This window comes from Ursus americanus, chromosome 5, assembly GCF_024610735.1.
Source record: "Ursus americanus isolate L20-20 chromosome 5, mUrsAme1.1.p, whole genome shotgun sequence".
Classification (NCBI taxonomy): Eukaryota; Metazoa; Chordata; class Mammalia; order Carnivora; family Ursidae; genus Ursus; species Ursus americanus.
The window spans coordinates 29,498,128-29,523,107 of NC_142131.1; the positions used below are offsets into that span (position 1 = coordinate 29,498,128).

Consider the following 24,980-nt stretch of genomic DNA (forward strand, 5'->3'; position numbering starts at 1 on the left):
CCACACTGGCGTGCTTTCCGCACTGATGGAGTTGACAGTTTACTGGGCACGGCACAAACCACACACACACACAGAGAAGTAAAAGTAACTAAATCTCTGAGCTCAAAAGCCCCCCTTCCAGCCCAATTCTCCAAGGTTTCTTGCAGTTCTACATTTTCTGATTCTCTGGCAAGACTGTCAGAATTAGAATATGTCTTTTGAATTTGAAGTGTATTAAAGTCTTAGCCTTGTTTCTTTTGCTATTTGAGAAATTCATTCAGATTTTGAAGACGCTAGCAGAACTCACAGTTTAAAGAAAAATTCTTAGGGGAAGGAGAGTAAGAGATGATAAAGTGACCGAGAACTCCCTGACTTATCAAGCATTTAATCTCTCTTTTTCTAGAGTGGTTCTGCTTAAGTGAGGTTCATCTCCTACTCTAGGCTGCAGGGGCTGCCATTCTTTGGTCTTGGCATTAATGCTGCAGGTCTTGTCCTCCACTGGCAGGGTGTGGCCTCGGCAGTGCTGTGTCTCACGCACCGTATCGTGGAGGACCGAGAGCCTGGAGGAGGGATCTGGAGGTGCCATGGCTCCTCCAAGAAAGGGCTATACAAACATAGGCTCATGTCACCTTTTTTAACCGTAGGTGATAAAGATCTTCAAAAGCATCACTCTTGGACCACATTCCTTACTTTGTTGATGATTGAAGTGAATACCAAGATCAGCTTTGGCAAACTCTCCCCATTTTGGTGCCATTTTTGCTCCCCCTATAGCTGACCCACTGCCACTCTTCTGTGTACCCAGGGTCTTCAGAATAAGGAAATGATCTCATGTCAGGCCATTGCAGATTGATATGAATTTCAGTCTCTAAATAGCAATTCTCCCAGGGGCATCTACGTTTCAAGCTTCAGTTCTAATTGTAACAAAAGAATTATAAGCTTCACTGTGCAAGTGAGGGTAGTTGGGAAGGAGGGGAGAAGGGGAGCTCTTGCCAGCTGTATGTGGGGTGTGCATAGGGCTGTCCTATAAATCAGCACCTGTACATGACACTACTGACGTCTAAGTAAGATTAAGGGACATGGAACTCTCTCAGAATTCTGTAAGTCATCAATATATGATACACACATTCACACCTACACAACACACACACACACATAAATATATATGATCAGTAAAATGTGGGATGGCTCATTACTGTCTGGATTATAATACGCCACTGGCCAAATTCGGATCCTAAAATGTAACCTCTAGACCGAGTAACCATTTGCTGTAATAATTAAGTTCTGTCCTCCATCCCTCAACAAAGGGCTCCTTGTGAATACTTGGAGAATGGGTTCATGAATCGACCAGGCATGCAAAGGAGTCTCTGCAGTGACATCAATAATTACTTTAGGCATCTGGGGGAGGGAAAAGGCCCTGTCTTTACACCACCAACATGACCAGTTAATCTGATAACTCAAAACTGTCAGATTGGTTGCAGTTTATATATATATAAATCAATGAGCTATTTGCCTCATATATTTAGTAAGATTGAGCTCTTGGATGTACCTTCACTCGTTCCTTTCCAAGGAAGAAAGCAGTGGCGTGCAGGACATCGGCGGCATGGGTGGAGTTATGGTAGGCATTGGAGGAGTGGTAGTTGGCTTCAATCACTTGGAGCCAGGCCCGAAGAGTAGTTTCAGAGCAGTGTAAAAATTCACATACTCCAAACCGAGAAAATACCTTTAAGCCCAGGTAAACCAATGGCCTGGAAAACAGGAAAACAAACCCTGATTCATTGTGTTCACTGGTCTAGAGACTGCTTTCTTTGATGACACTGGGGAATAGAGACATTTTTCTTGAGCTGTTTTACTTCACATGCACGAGGGCATAAAGATATCCCCTCCCCAAATTAGAAGGGGATAGGACATCTCATCGGTCATTTCTTTATAACTAGGTGCCTCCTGGCGATCAGTACATACAATTTCTAGATTGTCTTTAAGTCGTACGGCCTTCAGTGAAGGCCAGCCAAGATAGATCCCGGATAGTCTCTCTCCATCTCTACTTCCACATAAGCTCTGCACGTCCTTTGCATCTACTGAGTCTAAGGACAATGGTCTCTGCAAAGTGCTATCATTTACAGTCATGTTACTTCTGTACAGGTGAGAAGCACTCACGTCCCATACACCAACAGCCCCAGGAGAAAGCCGCCTTCTACTATAGAAGACGTCTGAGTTAATCAATCTTTCCCTGCCTCCCGGACAGATCCAAAGTCCAGTCTGTGGTGCTCTCAAACTCATTTTGTAACGTGGAACTTCAACAGTTTGGGGCTGAGAGTACCTGGAACTCTTGGGTCACTAGCACAAAGGAATGACCTGGATAAATCTGAAAAGGACACGTGATAAGTCCTCATCCTCGGTCATCACCAGGCTAATCCCACATCTTACCCACTCTGTCTCCATAAAGGAGCTCACTCAGGGGCCACAGTCTCTGCTTGTTCGACATTCCAGCATGGCATGACAGGTAGAACCTGTGAAGTTTCTTGTGGCAAGAACTCACGTCTCCCTCAAAGTTTCCAGATGTGAAAGTCTTGAGCGTGGCCATCAATCTTTCCCCACCTGCAGCCAGAGAAGCCACATACCTTTTATGTGTAACAGCTTCCAATTCAAAGATGTTGAACTCCCAACTTTCCTCATTATCAAGTAATTGAGCGATACAAGGGGGGACATCGTTGATGGTTATTGGCATCGCAAGGTGACTGTGACTCTGGTGCACATCTGAGCAAACAGATGGGGTTGGGGAGGCTGGTTAATTGCAGAATCTTGAGTGCCCCTGAGCATTTGTCATCATCTTCATGGTTACTACTAGAAAGGAAGTCTTGAACTTCTACGGGTAGGAAGATTTTTCACATCGGGGTTCTTCTCTTACATTATGAAACTTCCAGATCCCCCAACAAGAAATGAAAATAAATTATTCCATTTAACTGTGTTTAAATGTACAAAGATCTGCAATTCTCAGTGCTCAAAGAAGTAATTTTTATGAGGAGACCTGGTTTCAAATGCAGACCACAGAGGCCGTGAACTCCAGTGAGACCAACAGAAAGTAACACCAGGACCCTCCCCAAACAATACTCCCAACACAGTGGAAGGCCCAAGTTGGAGACCGGTTATCACCGTAATGTGGACAGATGACAACTTACTCTTAGTGAATACATACTCGTTTCCTGACAACCTTCTCAAGCCATCCTGGAATGAAGAAAGCTACTGTTAGAAGTGTGCTTTCCATGCTCTTAGCATTTTTCTTTCATTTCTTCCATTAGTCTAAGAGACCTGCATCCTTAACAACCCAATCTGGAACTCCAAGTTGAAGCTCAAAATTAAATGAGAACAGTTTCTACAAGACAGAGGATATTCTCCCTTCCACAGCTATTAGCCCCAGGAGATGGAGAATTGAGAATAAAATAGATAGGACTTCATTCAGGTTTCACACCTGATGTCTCGGTTGCCTTTTGTCTCACGCCATCTTTGTCTTCTGGCATCTTGAAGCACATTTGTGCAATTACTGAAGGGGCCCTGCTTTTGGATGTGGGTTATTTTGAAGGGACCCCACTTACCCTTAAAGGAACTGTGTTATTCTTGTGTTCTTACATTTACATATTGGGGAACCAAAGTCATGGGCCACATTTTGGGGGATGATTTAATGTAAAGATGACTTGAAAAGGGTGGGCTGATATTTGACCAATATCTACATTTTTTCCCAACTGTATTTTCTGTTTTGCAACAAGGGCATTGCAACTAGCCTTTTAAAGAAGAGTTTCTGGATTTGAGATCTTTGGTGGGGAACAGCCTAAGAGAGTGGAAAAAATTCCAATGATCTCCATTTACTGGGCTCTTAAACTAGGCCCCAGATGTTCCTGCATCTCCTTTTCCTTCCCTCTGATTTCTACCCTTGAGAACCTAATTATTTAGATCTTTGCTTAAAAGTCATTTATAATTGTTTCTCTAGAAAGTGCGCTAAGTTTTAAAGTATTATTGAAAAGGGGTGCTTGGGTGGCTCAGTCACTTAAACCTCCAACTTTTTTTTTTTTTAAAGATTTTATTTATTTATTTGACAGAGAGCAAGAGAGAGCGTGCACACAAGTAGGCATAGTGCCAGGCAGAGAAGCAGGCTCCCAAGGGGAGCCCAACCCAGGGCTCTATCCCAGGACCTTGGCATCATGACCCAAGCCGAAGGCAGATGCTCAACCAACTGAGCCACCCAGGTGCCCGAAGCCCCCGACTCTTGATTTTGGCTCAGGTCATGATCTTAGGGTCCTGAGATCGAGCCCCACGTAGGGCTTTGTGCTCAGTGGGGAGTCTGCTTCTCTCTCTCCTTCTGCCCCCCGCACTGCTCGTGTGCTCCCCCTCTTTAAAGTAAATAAATAAATCTTTTTAAAAATTTATAAGTATTAATGAAGGACTCCCCTAAATTCACTCCTTGGATCTTTAGGCCAAGATCTTAATTTTTAAAATGCTATCAATAGCTAAGTAACAATGGCTACAACTGTCTTGCCTGTAAGGTGGTATCACAAGGTACTGTTTTTGCTTTGTCTTTCTTTTTCTGGTTCCCTAAAACCAAATAAAAGTAGGTGGAACCCTACACTGGTTCCTCACAGCCTTACCTGCAGAGGAACCACAAGATGGTACGCCAACAGGGGGAAGGAGGGTAGGTAACTCTCAGTGTTCAGTGTTCTCCAGGGCTGAAGTCTACACTGCATTGGGATGGGACAACCAAGGCCAGCCCGGGGACAGGAAAGCAACAGGAGGTCACTCAAATTACAGGCTCATTAATGACCTTCACAGCAGGAACAAGGAGAATGGACTATAAAGCCAGTCAACCCAGCATTTGGTGACAGGGCTGGACAGAACCTTCCAAAGTAAAACACATAGATGACTCCTGGAGTCACTTGCTGAGAGAGGATGATTACTACCAAATAGATCACAGCAAACACATGAGAACACAGGAGTCCTTAGAAATCAGCTGCTCTCGGTGGTTAGAGATGGTGGTCTTGGCGAGCTGGCAGGGGTACATCCCTCCTCCCCTCACCCTTTGTTGCCAGAACAGCTCAGCTCTGCCTTTATGGATTCTAAAGGGAACTTCTATATAAGCTTTGATTTAAAGAAAGGATTCTATAGGATTTTTGGGGACTAGTGCTGTGGTCTAAGTACAACATTTTCGTGATACAAAGAGCCTGCAGTCCAAGGGAACTCAGCTATCACCCTCAATCCAATACTGCCCCAGGTCGAGGGGAAGACATCAACACCGGCTCCACTGTGCCTACCTCACCCTTGATCAACTGCCTACTGCTCTTTATGGTAACGAGGATTCTGAAGGACTGTCTCCCATTGCTGTGGCCAGTTAGCTTCATGGAAAGATAAATTCAAGAATTCCTTGAATTACACCGCACATATTACCCATAAATTCTGATGCAGATGCTTCTGGTTATACTGACGTTAGCCCACACGACAGGTGTTTCTGCAACTATAAGCACCAGTTTCTGTGTTACATATTCTGTGTACCCTGGAGGGCACTTCATGTCTTTCCCCTGCATTTCTGGGTTTTCCTCCTCACTCACAGTCATCAGGCCTCCAACAAGATCGCTGGTGTGGGGATCTTCATCTTTGGTACCCAGCTGAGGGGAATACAGTTCTGTGGTCCGTAAAATTTCTAAAACTCTGTCCAAGGCTTCTGCTACTGTGACAGGGCTGTTCTCTTGGGCTGCATTGATTATATTTATAACCTAATGAAGTAAAGAGAGAAAGAATAAATTTGAGGATATTAGGATTCTAATTCCCAAAAGTTAAACGTATGCCTGTAAACAGTAAGAAACCAGTTGGTAACACATTTTATTGTTCAAAATGATCCGTGTTTCCATGGAACCGGTCCATTCTTCCTGCGGCGAGCCATTCATCCCCCTCTCCTGGTGGTGCTCCCACCTCGGAGGCTACATTTTCTCCCACTGCTTTGCCGATACTTCTCTAGCTCTCTCTACAGGTTGCAGCTCCTTGGAGACTGGTGCTGGGCTTCTCTCTCTCTTCAGTCCTTCCAGAGACAAGCTGTTTCCATGATTTGGGACCCATATGACCCACATGCCAAGGACTCTCAAATGTGTATACAAACTATACACGTTTGTATAGTCAACTGCCCACCCCGCTGCTGAAATACCTAACTTACGTGTCCCAAACTAAATTCATGATATTGCTCACTTCTCCCCAAAGTAAGCAAGTGAACAAACAGAACGAAAAATCAAAGACAAGAGCTCCTTCTCTGGTTTCTACACTGGAGCAAAACAATACTCGTGTCCACTTGTGCTCAAAGCCAAAACCTGGGAAGTCCCAGCTGACAAACGGTTTTCCCCATTTCTCTGTCCACTTTCCTAATGTCACTCATCACCAAGTTAAATTGATTCTACCCCTAAATATTTCCTCATCTATTTATTTTTATCTCCACTGCTGTAACTCTAGTCCAATTAACATCACTTCTTGGCCTGGAATTCTGGAAAAGCCTGTAACTGGCCTCTTCTCTTTCATTCTTGCCATTTTCTAGTCCATTCTCTTCATGGCAGCTGGGTGTTCTTTTCAATAAACTTACTTGATCATGTCTCTCCCCCACTTGAAACTCTTCAGTGATTTCTTCTGCACAGAACTAAAATATGAACCCTTCCTGGCAGCTTCGTGTCACCATCTTCTCCCCCCCTACCCCCCGCCAAGTCTCCAAGCTCTAGCCACCCACACTTTCTTTCAGGTCTTCAAATACTCCAATCCCCCTTTTCTTATCTCTTTGCTTCTTCCCTTGATGTGCTTGCTGTCCAGAATTCTCTTCTCCCACCTCTTCTTCTACCATCCTTGCATGCTTCAGTTCTTACTTCAAACATTATTTCCTCTACAGAGAGTTCTCCCTAATCACCTCACCCAACATAAATAGGGCCGTACTCTAATTTTCTTTTAGAACCCTATTGTTAGAACCCTAAGAACCCTTACTAACAGTCATTGCAATTTATAAGTACAAATTTATTTATGTGTTTATTTAATATCTGTTTCCTCTCTATGGTGTCAGTAGTAAGTCATTCATCACTATCTCCAGAAATTACCCCAGCGCCGGGTAGCCCTGATTGCAGAGTGGAGGCGGCAGCTGCCACTCACCTTTGTGATGGGAGCCTCGATGGTCATGGAATGGATCCTTGCCATGGATGGATAGCGACGGTTCTGTAGGCTTGGTGCTGAAGAGAATAAAGAAAGTTGTGTCTGGTTCTGGTGGCTTAGCTTGGCTAAATGCACCAAAGGAGCCCTTCATGGACCGGGGACCTGATTCTCATAGGAATACTCCCCCAATGCCTTCCACAAAGCAAAGGATTTGCCCATCTTTTAATCATAAAACGCTGAGAGATCAGGCACTACTTGCCAAAGTCTAGAAAGGGTGTTCTGGCCTGGAACCTTATTTGCATGCAGGTTTTATGAGTCCCAGTTCCAGAAGGGAAATTTCAGAGAAGGTTAAGGGGATCCTGAGCCCCCATCTCACTTTCCCATTAATCACTGAAGCCCAACTTTGGCAGCTCTTAACTTTCAGTCCCCAGCTGTTGGCCGTGTAACTGGATAACTGCAGTGTGGGAGAGGAAGCACAGGCCACGGTCAGGGTGGGGTGCAGATGAATGAGTCCACTCTCAGTAGTAATTAGGGCCAGGCGCTGGACCTACTTGAGCCCGTAGGTTCTTAACACCCAGAACCCAGTAATGGTTCTAGCTCTAATTTATAGAAACATTTTAAGTTAAATTTGAAATTACTTTTTTGTTCTTTTAAAATTCCAGTACAGTTTTAAAAAGTGTTAGTTTCAGGTGTATCATATAGTGATTCAACAATTCTATACATCACGCAGTGCTCATCATGGTAAGTGTACTCTTTGTCTCCATCACCTGTTTCACTCATCCCCCCACCAGCCTCCCCTCTGGTAGCCACCAGTTTGTTCTCTATAAGTAAGAGTCTGTTTTCTGTTTTTTGTGGGTTTTTTTTTTTTTGATTTGCTTCTTACATTCCACATGAGTGAAATCATACAGTGTTTGTCTTTCCGACTGATTTATTTCACTTCGCGTTATACTCTCCAGATCCATCCACATGGTTGCAAACAGAAAGATTCCATGCTTTGTTATGGCTGAGAAATACTACATTGTGTGTCTATGTGTATATATATACATATATATCAATATCAATATCATATGATATATATTACATATATATTACACCTTTATCTTTTTACTACATTGTGTGTATATAATGTATATTATATATACACATAATATACACACACATCACACATACACATTACACATAATATACACACATATTTCACATAATATACACACACATTACATATACACACATTACACATAACTTACATATTATGTATGCACACAATTACATATACACACATATTACATGTAATACACACATATATGTGTGTGTATATATATATGTATGTGTGTGTATATATATATATATATATATATATTACATCTTTTTAAATCCATTCATCTATCAATGGACACTTGGGCAGCTTCCATAATTTGTCTGTTGTAAATAATGCTGCAGTAACCAAAAGGGTGCATTTATCTTTTTGAATCAGTGTTTTTGTATTCTATAGGTGAAGACCCAGTAGCGGCATTACTGGATCTTATGGTAATTCTTTGAGGAACCTCCATACTTTTTTCCATGGCTGCATCAACCTGCATTCCCACCAACAGTGCACAAGGGTTCCTTTTTCTCCACATCCTCACCAAAACTTGTTACTCCTCATGTTTCTAATTTTAGCCATTCGGACAGGTTTGAGATGATATCCCCTGATGCTGAGTGATGTTGAGCATTTTTTCATTTGACTGTTGACCATCTGGATGTCTTGTCTGGATAAACACCGTCATGTCTTCTGCCCATTTTTAATCAGATTATTTGTGTTTTTGTTGTTGTGTTTTTTTTTTAATGTATTTGGATACTAACCTTGTATTGGATAGGTGCATTTGCAAACATCTCCCATTTAGTAGGTTGTCATTTAGTTTCTTGATTATTCCTTTTACTTTGCAAAAACTTTTAATCTTGGTATAGTCTGAATAGATTACTTTTTATTTCCCTTGCCTCAGGAGACATATTTAGAAAAATGCTTCTATGGCCAATGTCAGAGCAATTACTGCCTCTGCTCTCTTCCAGGATTTTTATGGTTCGAGGTCTCACATCTCTGTTTTACCCATTTCGAGTTTGTGTGTATGGTGTGAGAAAGTGCCCGGCTTCATTATTTTGCATGTAGCTGTCCGGTTTCCCCAACACTATTTGTTGAAGAGACTTTTTCTCATTGCATATTCTTTCCTGCTTTATCAAACATTAATTGACTATATAATCAAAGGTTTATTTCTGGGCTCTCTATCCTGTTCCATTGATTAATATATCTGTTTTGTGCCATACTATTTTGATTACCACAGCTTTGTAGCATATCCTGAAATCTGGGATTGTGATACTTCCAGTTCTGTTGTTCTTTTTCAAGACTGCTTTGGCTACTTGTGGTCTGTTATGATTTCATACAAATTTTAGGATTATTTATTCTACTTCTGTGAAAAATGTTGGTATTTTGATAGGGATTGCATTAAATCTGTAGAATGCTTTGGGGAGTATAGACATTTTAATAATATTTGCTCCCCCAATCCAGGAGTATGCGGTATCTTTCCATTCATTTGTGTCATCTTCAGTTTCTTTCATCAGTGTTATATACTTTTCAGAGTATAGATCTTTCAACTCCTTGGTTAAGTTCATTCTAGATATTTTATTTTTGGTGCAATTATATATCAGTTTTCCTACTTTCTCTTTCTGCTACATTAGTAGTGTATAGAAATGCAAAGGATTTAGATACATTGATTTTTTTATCCTGTGACCTTGCTGAATTCATTTATCAGTTCTAGAATTTTTGGGGGTGGAGTCTTTAGGGTTTTCTCTATATAGTATCATGTCATTTGCAAATAGTGAAAATTTTACTTCTTCCTTACGATTTTGGATGCCTTTTATTCCTTTTTCTTATCTGATTGCTGTGGCTAGTATTTCCAGTACTAGGTTTAATAAAAGTCACAGTGAACATCCTTGTCCTGTACCTGATTTTAGAGGAAAAACTCTTCTGCATTGAGTACGTTGTTACCTGTGGGTTTCTTATATGTCCTTTGTTATGTTATGTTCATCATGAATGCAGGTTGTACTTTGTCAGATGCTTTTTCCCAATCTATTGAAATTACATGGTTTTTATCCTTTCTCTTGTTGATATATCATGTTGACTGATTTGCAAATATTGAACCTCCCCTTGCATCCCAGTAATAAATCCCACTTGATTGTGATGAATGATTTTTTTAATGCACTGTTGAATTCATTTTGCTAATGTTTTACTTGGGGATTTTTGCATCTAAGTTCATAAGAGATATTGGCCTGTAGTTCCCCCCCCTTTTTTTTTTGTAGCATTTGTATCTGTTTTTTGTTTCAGGGTATTACTCTCATAGAATGAATTTGGAAGTTTTCCTTCCTCTTCTATTTTTCTGGAGTCATTTGAGAAGAATAGGTACTAACTCTTCTTTAAATAATTGGTAGAATTTACCTGTGAAGCTGTCTGGTCTTGAACTTTTGTTTGTTGGGAATTTTTTGATTACTGATTCAGTTTCATTGCTGGTAATTGGTCTGTTCAAGGTTTCTATTTCTTCCTGATTCAGTTTTGTGAGGTTCTATGTTTCTAGTAATTTACCCATTTCTTCTAGGCTGTCCAGTTTGTTGGCATATAATTTTTAATAATATTCTCTTATATTTCTGTGGTTTTGGTTGTTACTACTCTTTCATTTCTGAGTTTTGTTTTGTTTTGAATCTGGGTAGAGGCTTATCAATTCTGTTGATCTTTTCAAAGAACCATATCTTGGTTTCATTTATTTTTTTCTTTTTTAGTTTTCATTTATTTCTGCCCTAATCTATTATTTCTTTTCTTCTACTGGTTTTAAGTTTGATCTGTTCTAACTCCTTTAGGTGTAATGTTAGGTTGAGATTTTTTTTCTTTCTTAAGGTAGGTCTGTATTGCTATAAACTTCCGTCTTAGAACTGCTTTTGCAGTACCTGAAGATTTTGGACCATTATGCTTTCATTCTCATTTGTCTACATACATTTTCTTATTTCCTATTTGATTTCTTAATGGACCCATTCATTGCTTAGCAGCATGTTATTTAACCTTCATGTATTTATGTTCTTTTCAGCTTTTTTCATGTGGTTGATTTCTATTTTCAGGCCTTGTGGTTGAAAAAAGATGCATGGTGTGACTTTGATCTTCTTGAATTTGTTGAAATTTGTTTTGCGGCCTAATTGGTGATTTTTTCTGGAGAATGTTCCATTTACACTTGAAAAGAACGTGTATTCTGCTGTTTTCGGATGGAATGTTCTGAATATATCTGTTAGATCCATCTGGGCCAGTGTGTCATTCCAAGCCACTCTTTCCTTATTGATTTTCTGCTTGGATCAGTCTGTTGATGTAAGTGGGGTGTCAAAATACCCTACAATTATTGTATTACCATCAATTACTTCTTTGTTATTAACTGCTTTATGTATTTGGGTGCTCCCATATTGGATGCATAATTATTTACAATTATTCTATCTTCTTGTTGGATTGTTCCCTTTATGATATAGTATCTTCGTCTCTTGTTATAGTCTTTGTCTTAAAGTCTATTTTTTTTTTCTAATATAGGCATCCTTACCCCAGCTTTTTTTTTTTTCCACTTCCATTTGCATGATAAATGCTTTTCCATCCCCTCACTTTCCATCTGCATGTGTCTTTAGGTCTGAAATGAGTGTCTTATAGGCAGCATATAGATGGGTCTTGTTTTTTTATCCATTCCATAATCTTATGTCTTTTGATTGGAATGTTTAGTTCAAAGTAATCATTTATAGGTATGTACTTACTGCCATTTTGTTACTTGTTTTATGGTTCTTCTCTGTTCCTTTCTTCTCTTCTCTCTTCTCTTATGGTTTGCTGGCTTTCTTTAATAATATACTTGAATTCCTTTTTATTTTTTGCATATTACTGGGTTTTTAAAAAAGATTTATTTATTTTAGGGAGAGAGAACATGAGCTGGTGGGGGGAAGAGCAGAGGGAGGGAGAGAATTTCAAGCAGAGATTACTTAATGTAATCTATTTATGATAGGGATTTCATCTAAAATCAATTCAGTCTAAAAAAAATATATCTACCCACTGAGCACAGAGCCTCACCAGGGGTGGGAGTATGTGGTAGTGTGGGCTTTATCTCACGACCCTGAGATCATGACCTGAGCTGAAATTATGAGTCAGATACATAACTGACTGAGCCACCCAGGCACCCCTATTACTGGTTTTTGATTTGTGGTTACCATCAGGTTTATATGTAACATCTTATACACACAGCAGTCTATATTAAATTGATGGTCACTTAATATGAACCCATTCTTTTCTCCTCAACTTCACTCCCATGTTTTAGGAATATGGTGACGTCCTTTTATTTTGGGACTCCCTTGACGGGGTTTTACATGTATACTTAGGTTTGCTGCTTTTGTGCTTCCTACATTTCATACTCTTGCTTATGGTCTTTCCTTTCCACTCAAAGACTCCCCTCTAACATTTCTTGTAGGGCTGGTTCAGTGGTGATGAATCCCTTTAACTTTTGCTTGTCTGAGAAACTCTCTCCTCCTATTCTTAATGATAGCCTTGCTGGATAGAGTATTCTTGGCTCCAGGTTTTTTTCTTTCAGCACTTTGAATATATCAAGCCACTTTCTTCTGGTCTGCAAAGTTTCTGAAAAATCAGCTCATATCCTTATGGGGTTTCCCTTGTATGTAATGGTTTTTCTTTTCTCTTGCTGCTTTTAAAATTCTCCCTTTCTCACTACTTTTTGTTATTTTCAATTAATATCCATCTTGGTGTTGACCTCCTTGGGTTGATTTTGTTGGGGGCTCTCTGTGCCTCCTGGATCACTTTTTCTGTTTCTTACCCCAATTTAGGAAGTTTTCAGCTATTATATCTTCAGATACATTTTCTGCTTCCTTCTCTCTCTCTTCTCCTCCTGGGATCCCTATAATGCAAATGTTATTAGGCTTATTGGTGTCACTGAGTTCCCTAAGTCTGTTTTCCTTTTTAATTATTTTGTTGTCTCTCCTCTTCAGCTTGATTGCTTTCTATTACTCTGTCCTCCAGGTTGCTGATCTGTTCCTCTGCTTCCTCTAGTCTAGTATTTATTCCATCTTGTGTATTTTTAATTTCAGTTATTGAGTTCTTCATCTGTGGTTCTTTTTTATGGTTTTTATCTTTTCTTTAAGGGTCTCAACTGAGATCTTCCGCTCTTTTCTGAAGTCCAGTGAGTATCTTTATGACCATTACTTTAAATTCTCTATCAGCCGTATTTCTTTTCTCTGTTTTGTTTAGCTCTGTTGCTATGACTTTGTCTTATTCTTTCGTTTGGGACATATTCCTGTCTCCTCATTTTGTCCTTCTGGGTCTGTTTCTATGTATTAGGAAAAGTCAGTTACAACTCCTGCTTTTGAAAGGAGCCTTGTGAAGGAGAGGTCCTCCAGTGCCCTGCAGTGCAGTGACTCCTGTTCACCAGAACCTGGCACTTGAGGAGTCTTTCCTCTTTGTTGTACGCACCCTACTGTTGTGGCTGAGCTGCTTTTTCCTTTGGTCCAGTTGACTGCAATAGCTCTTGGCCTATTGTGGGTGGGGTTTGGTCCCTGGTGTTGTTAGTGGGCCAGTCTGGGGCTGCCTTGGGCTTGAGTTGAATCAGGCCAGGCATATGCCAGAGAGGCAGGATCACGGACTTTCAGGGCACTTTCCCTGTGTTGTTCCCAGAGAAGCTTTTCTTGGCAGACAGGGCTTGCAGTCAGACCAGATGTCTGCCCCTAGCCCTCTGCTGGGGCTGCACTCAAACTGGTATGTGTGTTTATCTTCCCCTCTACCCAGAGCAGGAGTCACTTTGGAGTGGTGCTGGTCCATGTTGGGGCTGCTTGCACCTGCCAGCCTTGTAGCACTGCTTTGGATGGGCTCTGGCCAAGGGCCTACTGGAAGGCAGCAGGTTCACAGGAGAATAGGAGGTCCACAGTACAACTAACCCAACCCAGCCCTCCTTTGACAGCACCTGAAACCCTGGGCTGAGGCTGAGCTTGCTCAAGCCTCTGATGGCCTTCATTTGCTGAGTGCCCTGGGGGCCCACAAAGCTGAGCCACCTCTGCTTCCAAATCCCTGGGGTTCAGTGTGGCCTTGGGCAAATCAAGCCGCTTGGGTCCATCACCTGTGCTTAAAATGGCAAGGCTTAGGGGGCTTAGGGCTCCAAGTAAGGGCCCCCTCCAACAACCACATCTGTCAGAGATGGGCCCTAAGGCCTGGTACTGTCCTTCCAGTTGTGCCACCAGGAATTGGGAAGAGGCACATCCCTTTCTGACTCGGGTGGACCCTACGTTTGAGTTTGTGTGGGTCTGCTGTGTGAAGAGACCTGGAGCTGGGGCCTGGCTGGAGAGGGCGAGTTTGCCAGAAAACTCAAAGGGGAGATGCACCGTTAGCGAGCTAGGCAGTGAGCGTGGGCGCTGCTCTGGTTCCCGCAGGTGTCCACGTACCAAGGCTGTGGACTGGGAGACGAACTTGGTGCCTGCCACCTCTTTTGTTTCAGGAGAAGTCTTCCAACGATCCCTGCCCCTCCAGCACACTTTCTGAGGTTAGTGAACAACCTCTTTCATGTGTACCCCAGGCATTATTCAAGCTATTATTTCTGAGCGGCTGTTTGTTATGCTATCTCTTTAAGGGCAGGGACTTGGTTTCCTCCCACCCTCCTGGCTATCTCAGGGTCAACTGATTTTTAAAGTTCCAGATGTTAAGCCCACTAATTTTAAGAACTCACTAAATTTTGCCCTTCTGTTTTTCAAAGCCAAATGTTATGGGGATTCCCCGTGCCTGGGGTGCCTGGCATGACGGTCTTTTCTTTTCCCTATTCCAGTTCTGTGCCATCCTTCCCTCCCAGGGGTCTGTTTAACTCCCAAACACGTCTCCACCCTTCCTACTCTCCTCTATGCGGACCCTTCTCTGCATTTAGCTGTGGAGTTTGTTCTGCCAGTCTTTGAGCTGTTTCCTGGGTTATTTGCACTGGTAAAGGTTTTATCTAGCTATATCCATGGGAGGCGGTAAGGTAAGGGTCATCCTACTCAGCCATCTTAATTTTTTTTTTTTCTTTTTGAACAGGTAATGCTTACTTGTTGGGTGGAAAATTCAGAGGAGAGAAGCTCTCATCAGATCTTCCTACCACTGCTTGTGAGGCAGGCAGGAGGGATAAAATCCTCATGCTACAGATGTGGTGCCTTAATCTAGCCAATATCAAGAGAGCCTTCCTGCTGCTCCGCCATTGCTGCGGCCCTCCTCTGCACCCTGCAGCCCCGCCTTCTCCATGTTCTGCAGAGATGATGATCCCATCTCAAACTCTACGCTGAAAATTGAGATAACCCAGTTCAAATTCTCTCATCCATTATCCTCCCCATCTAAAATGTTCTATGTACATCTTGCTTTACATTCTTCACCCCAGTCCTGTGCACGCCCTGTGATTTATCCATCTTCCTCTATGAATTATTCATCTTGTCTCTAGAGTCTTCGGTCCTAGTTTCGCCACTTCCCCCATACTCAGGTTTCGCACTGTGACCCAAACGATTGAAAAGTCCTTCACTTGCCCTTCCTGTTTACTCCCTGAAGTTACCACCCTACTTCTCTCCTCTCTACCTCAGTGACTAACCACCCCTCCTCATGCCCCTAGAATGAACATGTGAAATTCACTAGTTCTCAGTTTTTAAGCTCGCCGATCTCTGCAGCATTTCTACTGCTGGCCATCTCCTTTCTCTTGCTCCCCTCTTGTTCTTGGGTCGCCGCCAGCTCTCCTGTGCTCTTCACGGGCCCTATTTCTCCTGCCTCTCCTCTCACTGAAGGTGTGCTTTCAAGTCTTGGACTCAGACCCTCTTTTCTTTTCTCTCCTCTTTCTCTTCCCCTGTCTCCATCACACACGCACACACCCCTTAGAGATTTCCCCCTACTCACAGCTTCATCTGTCACCTCTAGGACTCCTGAATCCATATTTCTAGCCCTGAATACCTGTCTTATATTTTACCTTCCTTCCCATCTCCACTAAAATAAAACTCATCATTTTCTCAAGTCCCCATCCTAGCCATACATGGAGACTCCTGTTTTTGAAACTTACTCATTTTTCCCAGGTACCTAGGACTGAAATTTCAGAGTCATCTTTGACTTTGCCATCGCCCTGCAAATCCAAATGATTACTTAGGCCTGCCTGAACTCACATAATGTTCTGGTAAATTCTGCTTTGCAGGATTTCTGCAAAGTTCTGTCTCACAATTCTTCTGTGACGTTTTATGAAGGGTTAGGGTATGTAACAGGTACACTGCAAACTGGGTTTGCATTGAAGTTGGGAAGCCAGGACTCTAGGGTTCCCTCTCTGCCGCTAGAGCGACCTAGCTATCAGAACTCTGAGCTGCTTGGTGGTTATGTGGCTCAACACACTTTAGGCCATCAAGGAATAAGCATGGAATCATTTCAAAGAGAAGACAGACTGTAAAAAGTAAAGAAAGAATAAAAAGGCCTAAGATTTTTTAGTTTATAGAGACAGAAAGCAAGTTTCATTAAAACCCTACTATTTGGGGTTTTGTTTGTATGCTGACAAGTTCTTGAGTGTATTCCTCTGTCATCATCTTATACTTTAAAAAGGTCAAGGAAATCTGAAAAACTTCTTACCATCACTGCCTCGAGAGGATATCGATTTCACATCAATGGACTCTTTCCTTCTGTTCTTGTATCTGAGTGAATGAGACTCTAAGGATTTCAAATTAGTAACAGAAAGTGAGTAGTTTTCCGCTTATTTACAGGTGAAATTTAGACATATTTCCCCCTCATTATCTAAAGAAAATGAGGTTCCTTTCTAAGCACTACAAAATATTCTCAAGGAACAGCAAACGACTTTTTCTTCAAAGCATCAGCACAAAATTATCAGTCATATTAATTGTAAAACGATACTCTTTTCTTGTGGCATGCCATTATATCGTGGTAACAGAGCTTATTAACAAGGGCTTTTTAATTTCATTAATAAAATACATTTTTAAAAATAAACATTAAAAGGGGTGCCTGGATGGCTCAGTCGGTTAAGTGTCTGACTCTTGATTTTGCCTCAGGTCATGATCTCAGGTCATGAGATCCAGCCCTGCACTGGGCTCCACACTCAGTAGGGAGTCTGCTTGAGATTCTTTCCCTCTACTCTGGCCCCTCACTTGCACACGTGTGTGCGTGCGCTTTCTCTCCCGAAGATAAATAAATAAATCTCTAAAGAAATAAACATTAAAAATTGGAGTAAATGTTGGGGGGGTTCATTTCAACCAGAAGGACAATGTAACCAGGTGGGGAAGGCTTTTACGGGGATATCTGTGGAAATAAAATACTAGTGAAATGCAAAGAAAGTTGAATTTATTTGAGAAACTAATATGGAGTAATTTAAGGGCCCTCCGAAAGTTCAGACCTCCAGATGGTCTTCTAGGTTCCCCTGAGGATGTCACTTCATCAAATGACATACTGCCAATCCCAGGAAAGAAGAGAAGGCATGTTTTCAATCCCAACAATTTTCATAACTTAACTCTTGCTTTTGTCCCTATTTTCTGAGGGGGCGGGGGGAAGCAGTTAAATTCTACCTAAGTCTTTGCTGACTTTGAATTTAACACTCAGAATGTGCTGTCGTATTAATCCAAGACGGAAGCTCACAGTTGCACGCTACCAGTCAGGACCAAGAGATCTGGCTTCAGACATGTGCATCTTTAGGGCCCTGGATGCTATGGAGTAACCCAGTGGTGAGGAGAGAAACTTAACCTACACAAATTGCTCCTTACTGGGCTAAGACAGGAGGCAGACGTGCAGGTTCAGCAGGGAGAACATGTTTCTCAGATACCAATATTCCAAGAGAGAAAAAAAAATTTCCAATGTTCATATTCCAAAAAAGAAAGAAAAAAAAAAAGATGCAATAATGCTCTTTTAAGGATTGTCTATTAGCACCGAAAAAGGTACAAGAGAGAACAGTAAAGAAAATGACCTCCAGAGCCCAACTGCCAAAGTTCAAGCCTCCACCATGCCATCTACTAGGTGTGTAACCTTGGGAATGTTATTTCTCTGTGTCTCAATATCCACATCTCTCAAGTGGAGACGGTCACAGCACCTCATTCACAGGCTGTCGGGAGACAGAACGGAGTTAATCCACGGTAGCGGCTAGCACGGCACCTGCCATGCAGTAAGTATGTGGTGCGTGCTGGCTAGCCGTGTTCATTACATCTGTTCATTTGCAGCTATACCTTCTTTCTAGGCACACGTGAGATCATGTTACAATATTGTTCTACTATTTGCTGTTTTCACTTCAAAATATGTCTTAAATACTTTCTTTTGGATCACGTTTTTAACCATTTAGTGTCCTAAAAACTGATTCAATTAAAAAAAGTTAAATCAATAACTAAACCTAAATTATATTTATACAACATAAAGTAAAAACCGGAACTATTATGAAGTTGATCTGAACACCATAACCATACAGCCTCGTCTCAAATTATATAACTTACAATATTTACACTGTCCGTTTGCCTCATTTTGTCTTCCAGATTCTGCCTTTGTAATTCTCCTGGTCTTAGATAGGAGTTTCAGTATTTATCAAGACATCCATGGGTAGCAGTACTTTAAATGACACTGTTAGGATCACATAGCATCTTTCAAATCCTGAAAAACTAACAGTGGTCACTCACAAGACCTCTTCAAGGACTTTAAGTCCTCTTGAGGGACTTAATAATCTCATGCTCCTGACACTCATTTACCATATAATAAATTAAATCTAACTTAATAAAGATTTAAGATTACACCCAAGATTTTTAAAACTCAAGAATTCCTTAAAATTTAGTTTCTAAATAAAACTAAAGTAGGGAAGTTAGTCTCACAGCTGGCTGGCTGAATTCTAAATCATTCACTAGAAATTATTCAAAGATATCTAATGCTTATTCTTCCTGATTTTATCTCAGCTAAAAACTAAGAGAATATAGCAATAGAAATTATTAAAAGTTTGGAGAAATTATTCTTCCCTAAAGGCCATTTAAATCAAATAATTCATTATTCATTATCTCTACAGATGCTTGATCTTGTGGAATGAATTTAAAAACTAGAGAAAATAAGGATAAAGGAGATTCAAATAAATTTATTCAATGACAAATAGGGATATAATATCACAATTTTTAAAAGAATAACTATCATGGACTGAGCCCCTGCTCTGCACCAGACATGGTGTTTCAATCTCTAAGTATAGAAGTTATATGATCATTACAACAATTCTGAAAGCTACATAGTGTAATCCTCATTCTACCCGTGAGAAAACGTAAACTAGGAGAGACTGCGCAGGTAGCTCAAAGTCAAAGAGCTAGTCAAATGGTGGAACCTCTGTCTTGTAAGATGGGACAGTTTCAACTTAGCCATGTTCCGTGAGCATGTTTTTGAGTCTATTATGTGCAAGGCAATGCTGGGCCCTGTAAAGGGTATGAAAATGCAACCGTTTTTGGCACCCAAAAGCTCATAAGTTAGTTAAAATATTACCCTTGCTATAAGCGATACAAGAAATAAACTAAAACATCAAAGAGGGACAGAGAGAGACAGAGACAGAGAGACAGAGACATACCCTGAGGGAGGGAATGGGAAGGGGAGAGTAAGGAAAAGGGTAGGGGAATGGAAGGACGATACCCATCAGTTAAATGTTAGGTACTGTTAGATATTATATACACTTTCTCCTTCAGTCTTCCAAGCAACAACGAGATGGACACTGTTAATTCGTTTTACAAGCAAAGACACTAAAACTCAGAAGGATCAACTTAAGTCTGATTATGTTAAAATATGGACCATCCCAGAATCAAGGAGAGGGACTAAACTGTAGCCCAGGGTCTAACCTTATGCATTAGTGGCTGGGAAAACCACTAACAGAGCAAAGAAGGTCATGTGTGTATGCAGGAACAAGAATTTGAAATCTTTGAGAGCAGACTGTTTTTTCCCCTCTAATAATCAGAGAATTCCAGACCTTTCAAATGCAATAGTCATCTGGTGTAACCTTCATTTGAGGGTAGAGGAAACAAAGGGTCAGACAGAGCACAGCCTGAGGTATAAAGCGAGGGAGTGGGGACTGAGGTGGTTCCTCGGTGCTCTTGACTTCCCGGACAGGGAGGTCGTGCCTTCTAACCACCTGGTCACCGAGAGCTACGAGGGCAGGGTGGACGGGCCAGGGTTTAACAACATTGGGTCTCCCCTGGACTTCTGGGCCAGTCTCTCTTCTGGGTTTATTTGCCCTACAAATTCTCTAGCCAGCGAAATGAAACTAGGAAGGGGAAGGCATTCCGTAGGAAAGGCTGCCGTGCGTCCAGAGTCCGCAGTTCTGAAAGGCCCTGCTTTTGTTGCGGCTCTCCAGCCTTCCGGTGTCGGCACGCGGGTTTTAGCAATCCGGATGCCGGCGTGGTGTCAGTCTAGATTCCTTCAGAGCGATTTACAGACTTGAACCCACCAGAGCCCCTGGAGTGTGTAAGAGTGAAATGGAAGTATTCTCACCTGTCTGAGAATTGTCTCCTGAATCACGATGAAGCTTGTGAAGCTAAAGTTGTTCAAAAGTTTGGTGAAACAAGAGAAAGAAATTTTAAATATGGCATTGCTACATTTCCAGCCAAACAATTTCATTAAAAAGCTCTGAAGATTCGAGGAATCAAGAAGTGACACAGATAATATGAACAGATGAAAGATTTACACCAGGTGATAATACTACAAATGCTCTGTTACAGTCAGACACTTAGAGACTGCCCGCGCCGGACAGCGAGGAGACGCCCACGGGACGTGCTTTCTACCGAGGACGTCGCATCTCCACTCAGCTGCGGCCATTTTGACCACTGCAGAAATGCGGAAAGACAAAACGCTGTAACAAAATTTTTTATAAGGCTAATATATAACCTATTTAGATTTCAGACATGTTATAAAATTTTTCGGTAGTATAAAAGTAATCTGAATTTAAGCCTAGGATTTTTAGAAACCTCTCTAAAAAGCTCTTCAAGTGTTCCTCAGTTATGGACAGAGTCGATTTACAAAATATTTATTCACAAAGAGATAGGAACTTTGGATGCAGCTTAACACCTAGTCCCTTCTCATTATCAAATTTTTGTGTGTCCTAATGATTTTATGCTAATGTTCAATAAATGTCTGTCAAATGATCAAGTTGTGAATACTAGAAAATAATAAACCTGCTTTGGGATCTTGCATGTTTTCTGTTTATAACTAAGACACTGTTATTGGGGTGCGTCTTGCTATGTCACGCTTAAAATCATGTTCCTTTGCTGCTAAATCATCCATTTCCAGTTGCTTGGACAATCAAGTCTTTGTACACAGTCAACGAATGGGACAAGTTGAACAACAAGACAGATGACTGTGCAGGGCTAACTCTGAAGGAGGTTAGTTTGGTTTAGCGACACCAACTGTAATAGCCGCAAGCTCCCTATGCATCAGATGACAGGTACACCACTCCAGCTTGACCCAACCACAGAAAAATAATCACGTAACACTGAAGTGTTAAAAAAGGGGGGGCTTTCTATTGTCTCATGCCACGTAGTCCAGTCCACATAACTACAGAAACAATTACACGGCCTGTGTGAGATCTTGGTCAAAATGTGAGTAAGGGCTCTGACACATTTTTCCCATAATTATGGGACCTTGTTAGTTCTGTGCACAATGGTTTTATGTTTTTTCTTTCCAGATAAAGGCCATTTGCTACAGAGTTGCTAAGTGCAGTGTGAATTTCTGATACTGTGCCAAATGAATAGAACTTTGCCTTGCAAATTATTTTCTCAGTCAGCGTTGGCTCAGAACCAAGTAATCTTAAACTACTTAGCTTTTCTCTCCGAATCACAATACAGCTCTCCTTTAGGAGAGATGCGCTAGGCTTTCCCAGAGCTCAGGTTCTCTCCGTTCCTCTTCTGAATACCACCCCCTCCCCCACCCCCTTTACAACTGAAGATTCACTTGGATGGAAACATTCTTCAACAATTCCAACTTTTTTTCTTGGAGGTCTAAACCCACCAATCATTTACAACTTGCCATGAATGATTCCACTAGAATTATTTTCTCATTTCTCATCTGCGCTCTCTGAGGAAGTCATCAGGGAAAGAGCTGCTCTGTAGTCAGCTGTTCTCCAGTAGGCAAACTTGGGGGGGCGGGTAACCTAGGCCTGAGGACTGTGGCGCAGGGAGAGAGATGGAGTGGCTATCCCGTCACAACAGCACCATCTCCTACACGTCTGCCGTGTGCTAGCACCTTCACACGTGCCATCAGGCTAGTTAGGACAATACCCTGCAAAGGAGGAAGGCCTCATTCCTCTGACAGACGGGGAAACTGAGGTTTCACTTGCCTGAGCCTCCCAGCTAGTACTCGACAGCACGCAATTTCCAACCCAATCATCTGGCTCTAAAGCCACTTTCTCTTTGTCACAGTGCTCTCTACAGGGAAAACCCAGAAGGGAAGCTCTGGGCCCAGGCCTGTGAAGCTGGGGTCTGAGGACAGCAGCCTCTGTGTGAGAGCAGGGCAGCTGTTTGGAATATAATTTCCCTTGAAATTTTGGGGAAGGCTTGACTCTCTGCTGTCGATGTTTTGTCACATCTATGCTAAAGCAAACAATCATAATTCAATGTCCCCATGTCAACAACTGTCTGGGGAGTGTTTTTGTTTTTCCTTTTGTGAAAGAAAGCTTAAAGTATTAAATGTGTCCATGTGAAGTCATGACTGGAATTTGGGATCCGTGTGTCCCCGGGGACCCCAAAGCTTTAGCACTAAGCTCCTACAACGTAAATACTGCTGGCCTTGGCCTGCACTGCTCCCGCCAGAGCTCAAAGCTGAAATCTTTTAGCAAGTCCTTGGAAGCTTACACCTTGTTTTGGTGGGGTGGGGAATTTATCAATTCAAACCTTTAATTATTTAAAATATTATAGGTTCCCACAAATGTTGCTGTCCTTGTGCTAAATGCTCTGTTTACAAAAACCTGATTATGCTTGGCTCTAAAAGGCACTAATAATTCTGGGTTCTGTGTGTATGTGCATGGGAGAGAGAGATTTCAGGGTCATCTGATTGTTTTCCTCTTCAGGAATAACCATTTAAAAATTTTATTGTCTCTACACACCCACCACAGTGTCTAAAACTAAAAAGAAATTCTGTCAAGGCTGTGGAACAACTGGAACTCTCATACACTGCTGGAGAGAACAGAGAATTGTACATTGCTCTGAAAATAGGTGTGGCAGTTTCTTATAAAATTAAACATACACCTACCCTATGACCCAACTCCTCAGTATTCAGTTCGACTCCTAAGTAGTTACCCAAGATAAACAAAAGCACATGTTGTTCACAAAAAGACTTCTCTAAGAATGTTCAAAGGAGCCCCAAATTGGAAACACCCCAGAAGTTCATCAACGAGGGAAACACACTGTGGTCAGCTGATACAATGGCATACTCTTCAGCAATAAAAAAGAAAAACGAAAAACATTACTGCTATATACAACATAGCTGCATCTCAAAGCATGGTGATGAATCACAGAAGCCAGACATAAAAGCGTAGCCACTGTATGCAACTCTAGGACAGGCGACACTCATCTGTGGTTAAGTATTCAGAACAGGGGCGCCTGGGTGGCACAGCGGTTAAGCGTCTGCCTTCGGCTCAGGGCGTGATCCCGGCGTTCTGGGATCGAGCCCCACATCAGGCTCCTCTGCTATGAGCCTGCTTCTTCCTCTCCCACTCCCCCTGCTTGTGTTCCCTCTCTCGCTGGCTGTCTCTATCTCTGTCGAATAAATAAATAAAACCTTAAAAAAAAAAAAAAGTATTCAGAACAGTCTTCCCTTTAGGAGTGGGCAGGGTAGGAGCGGAGGCAGGGATAACTGGCAAGGCCAGGAGAGAACTTTTGGGATGGTAGATTTGGGACCTTGATGGGGCCTGGGTTACAGAAGAATGTGCATTTGTCAAAACTCAAGGAATGTCACTATATATAATTTTCACCCAAAAAATGAAAAAACCTGGAAACAAACTTTAAACTCTAGTTAATAATACACATGGTAAAGTGCCAAGGGGTGAAATGTCCTGATATCTGTAACTTAGTTTAAAATCTATCAAAGAATGAGATGGACTGTTGAATAAATCAAGGATGGATGGACAGATAGATGATCAAGCAAAATGGTCATTACAGAACACAGGTGGTGGCTGTGTATCTACTTACAATTCTTCTGACTCTTATATAGGTCTAAAAAATTTCATAATAAAATGTGGGGAGATTATATATTCAGCTGAGAATATGGAAGGATGGCTAAAAATTACAAGTCTGAACTATAATGTAACAATCTGTAAAAAGAAATAGGATGAAGGAAATTGAGAACAACTTGAAACTAACTGAGCAAGGTGAATTACATGTCATGGTCCCTGGGACTCCTGACCTACCACGAGCCTGGGCATGAAAATGATGTTCCACTTCAAACCGTAACGAGTGAATTGTAAAGAGCAGCTGTTTTAGAATCATAGATTTACCCAGTTAACTACTTAATAGATGGATTTTAATGATTTCACTGGCTGATTTTATGGATTATATAGTTATGAGTGAACCTAAATTCTCTTACATCTTATGGGGGAAAAACCTTGAGAAATAATTATATGAAAACAACACTCTTAATCCAATATGTTAAAATTAATTTTTAAAACTGTAAAACCATGAGACTTTTTAGCAGTTAAAAATGAGTCAAGGCTAGGATCAGTGCAATAATAAGCAAGCAAGCAAGCAAATAAACACTAGATAACTCCTTTAACCTTCATTTCAGAATCACCCTGGGAATGTGAACAGCATTTGATAGAAATGTC

General features: G+C 41.5%; 2 protein-coding genes and 1 long non-coding RNA gene across 9 annotated transcripts in view; 2 read left to right on the forward strand and 1 right to left on the reverse strand.

The window, feature by feature from the left end:
• The window catches only part of WDR41 (WD repeat domain 41), a 59,532-nt gene extending 56,929 nt beyond the window's left edge, over positions 1-2,603 (forward strand). Inside the window, exon 14 of the transcript XR_015724462.1 lies at positions 2,119-2,603. The gene's annotated coding sequence lies outside the window, so the exon portion shown is untranslated. The remainder of the gene's footprint in view (positions 1-2,118) is intronic.
• PDE8B (phosphodiesterase 8B) overlaps positions 1-24,980 on the reverse strand; it is a 248,116-nt gene that overhangs the window by 9,680 nt on the left and 213,456 nt on the right. For all 7 annotated transcript variants that reach the window (XM_045796423.2, XM_045796422.2, XM_045796421.2 and 4 more), the window contains exons 11-17: positions 20,660-20,702; positions 16,793-16,870; positions 7,138-7,214; positions 5,571-5,735; positions 3,156-3,201; positions 2,598-2,733; positions 1,526-1,724 (exon numbers count right to left, since the gene is read on the reverse strand). In XM_045796423.2, coding sequence (XP_045652379.2) covers positions 1,526-1,724; positions 2,598-2,733; positions 3,156-3,201; positions 5,571-5,735; positions 7,138-7,214; positions 16,793-16,870; positions 20,660-20,702 — 744 coding nt within the window. The remainder of the gene's footprint in view (positions 1-1,525; positions 1,725-2,597; positions 2,734-3,155; positions 3,202-5,570; positions 5,736-7,137; positions 7,215-16,792; positions 16,871-20,659; positions 20,703-24,980) is intronic.
• LOC148110065 (uncharacterized) lies at positions 8,533-17,195 on the forward strand. The gene is made up of 2 exons (XR_015724463.1): positions 8,533-14,720; positions 15,242-17,195. It is a non-coding gene; the product is annotated as an uncharacterized LOC148110065 (long non-coding RNA).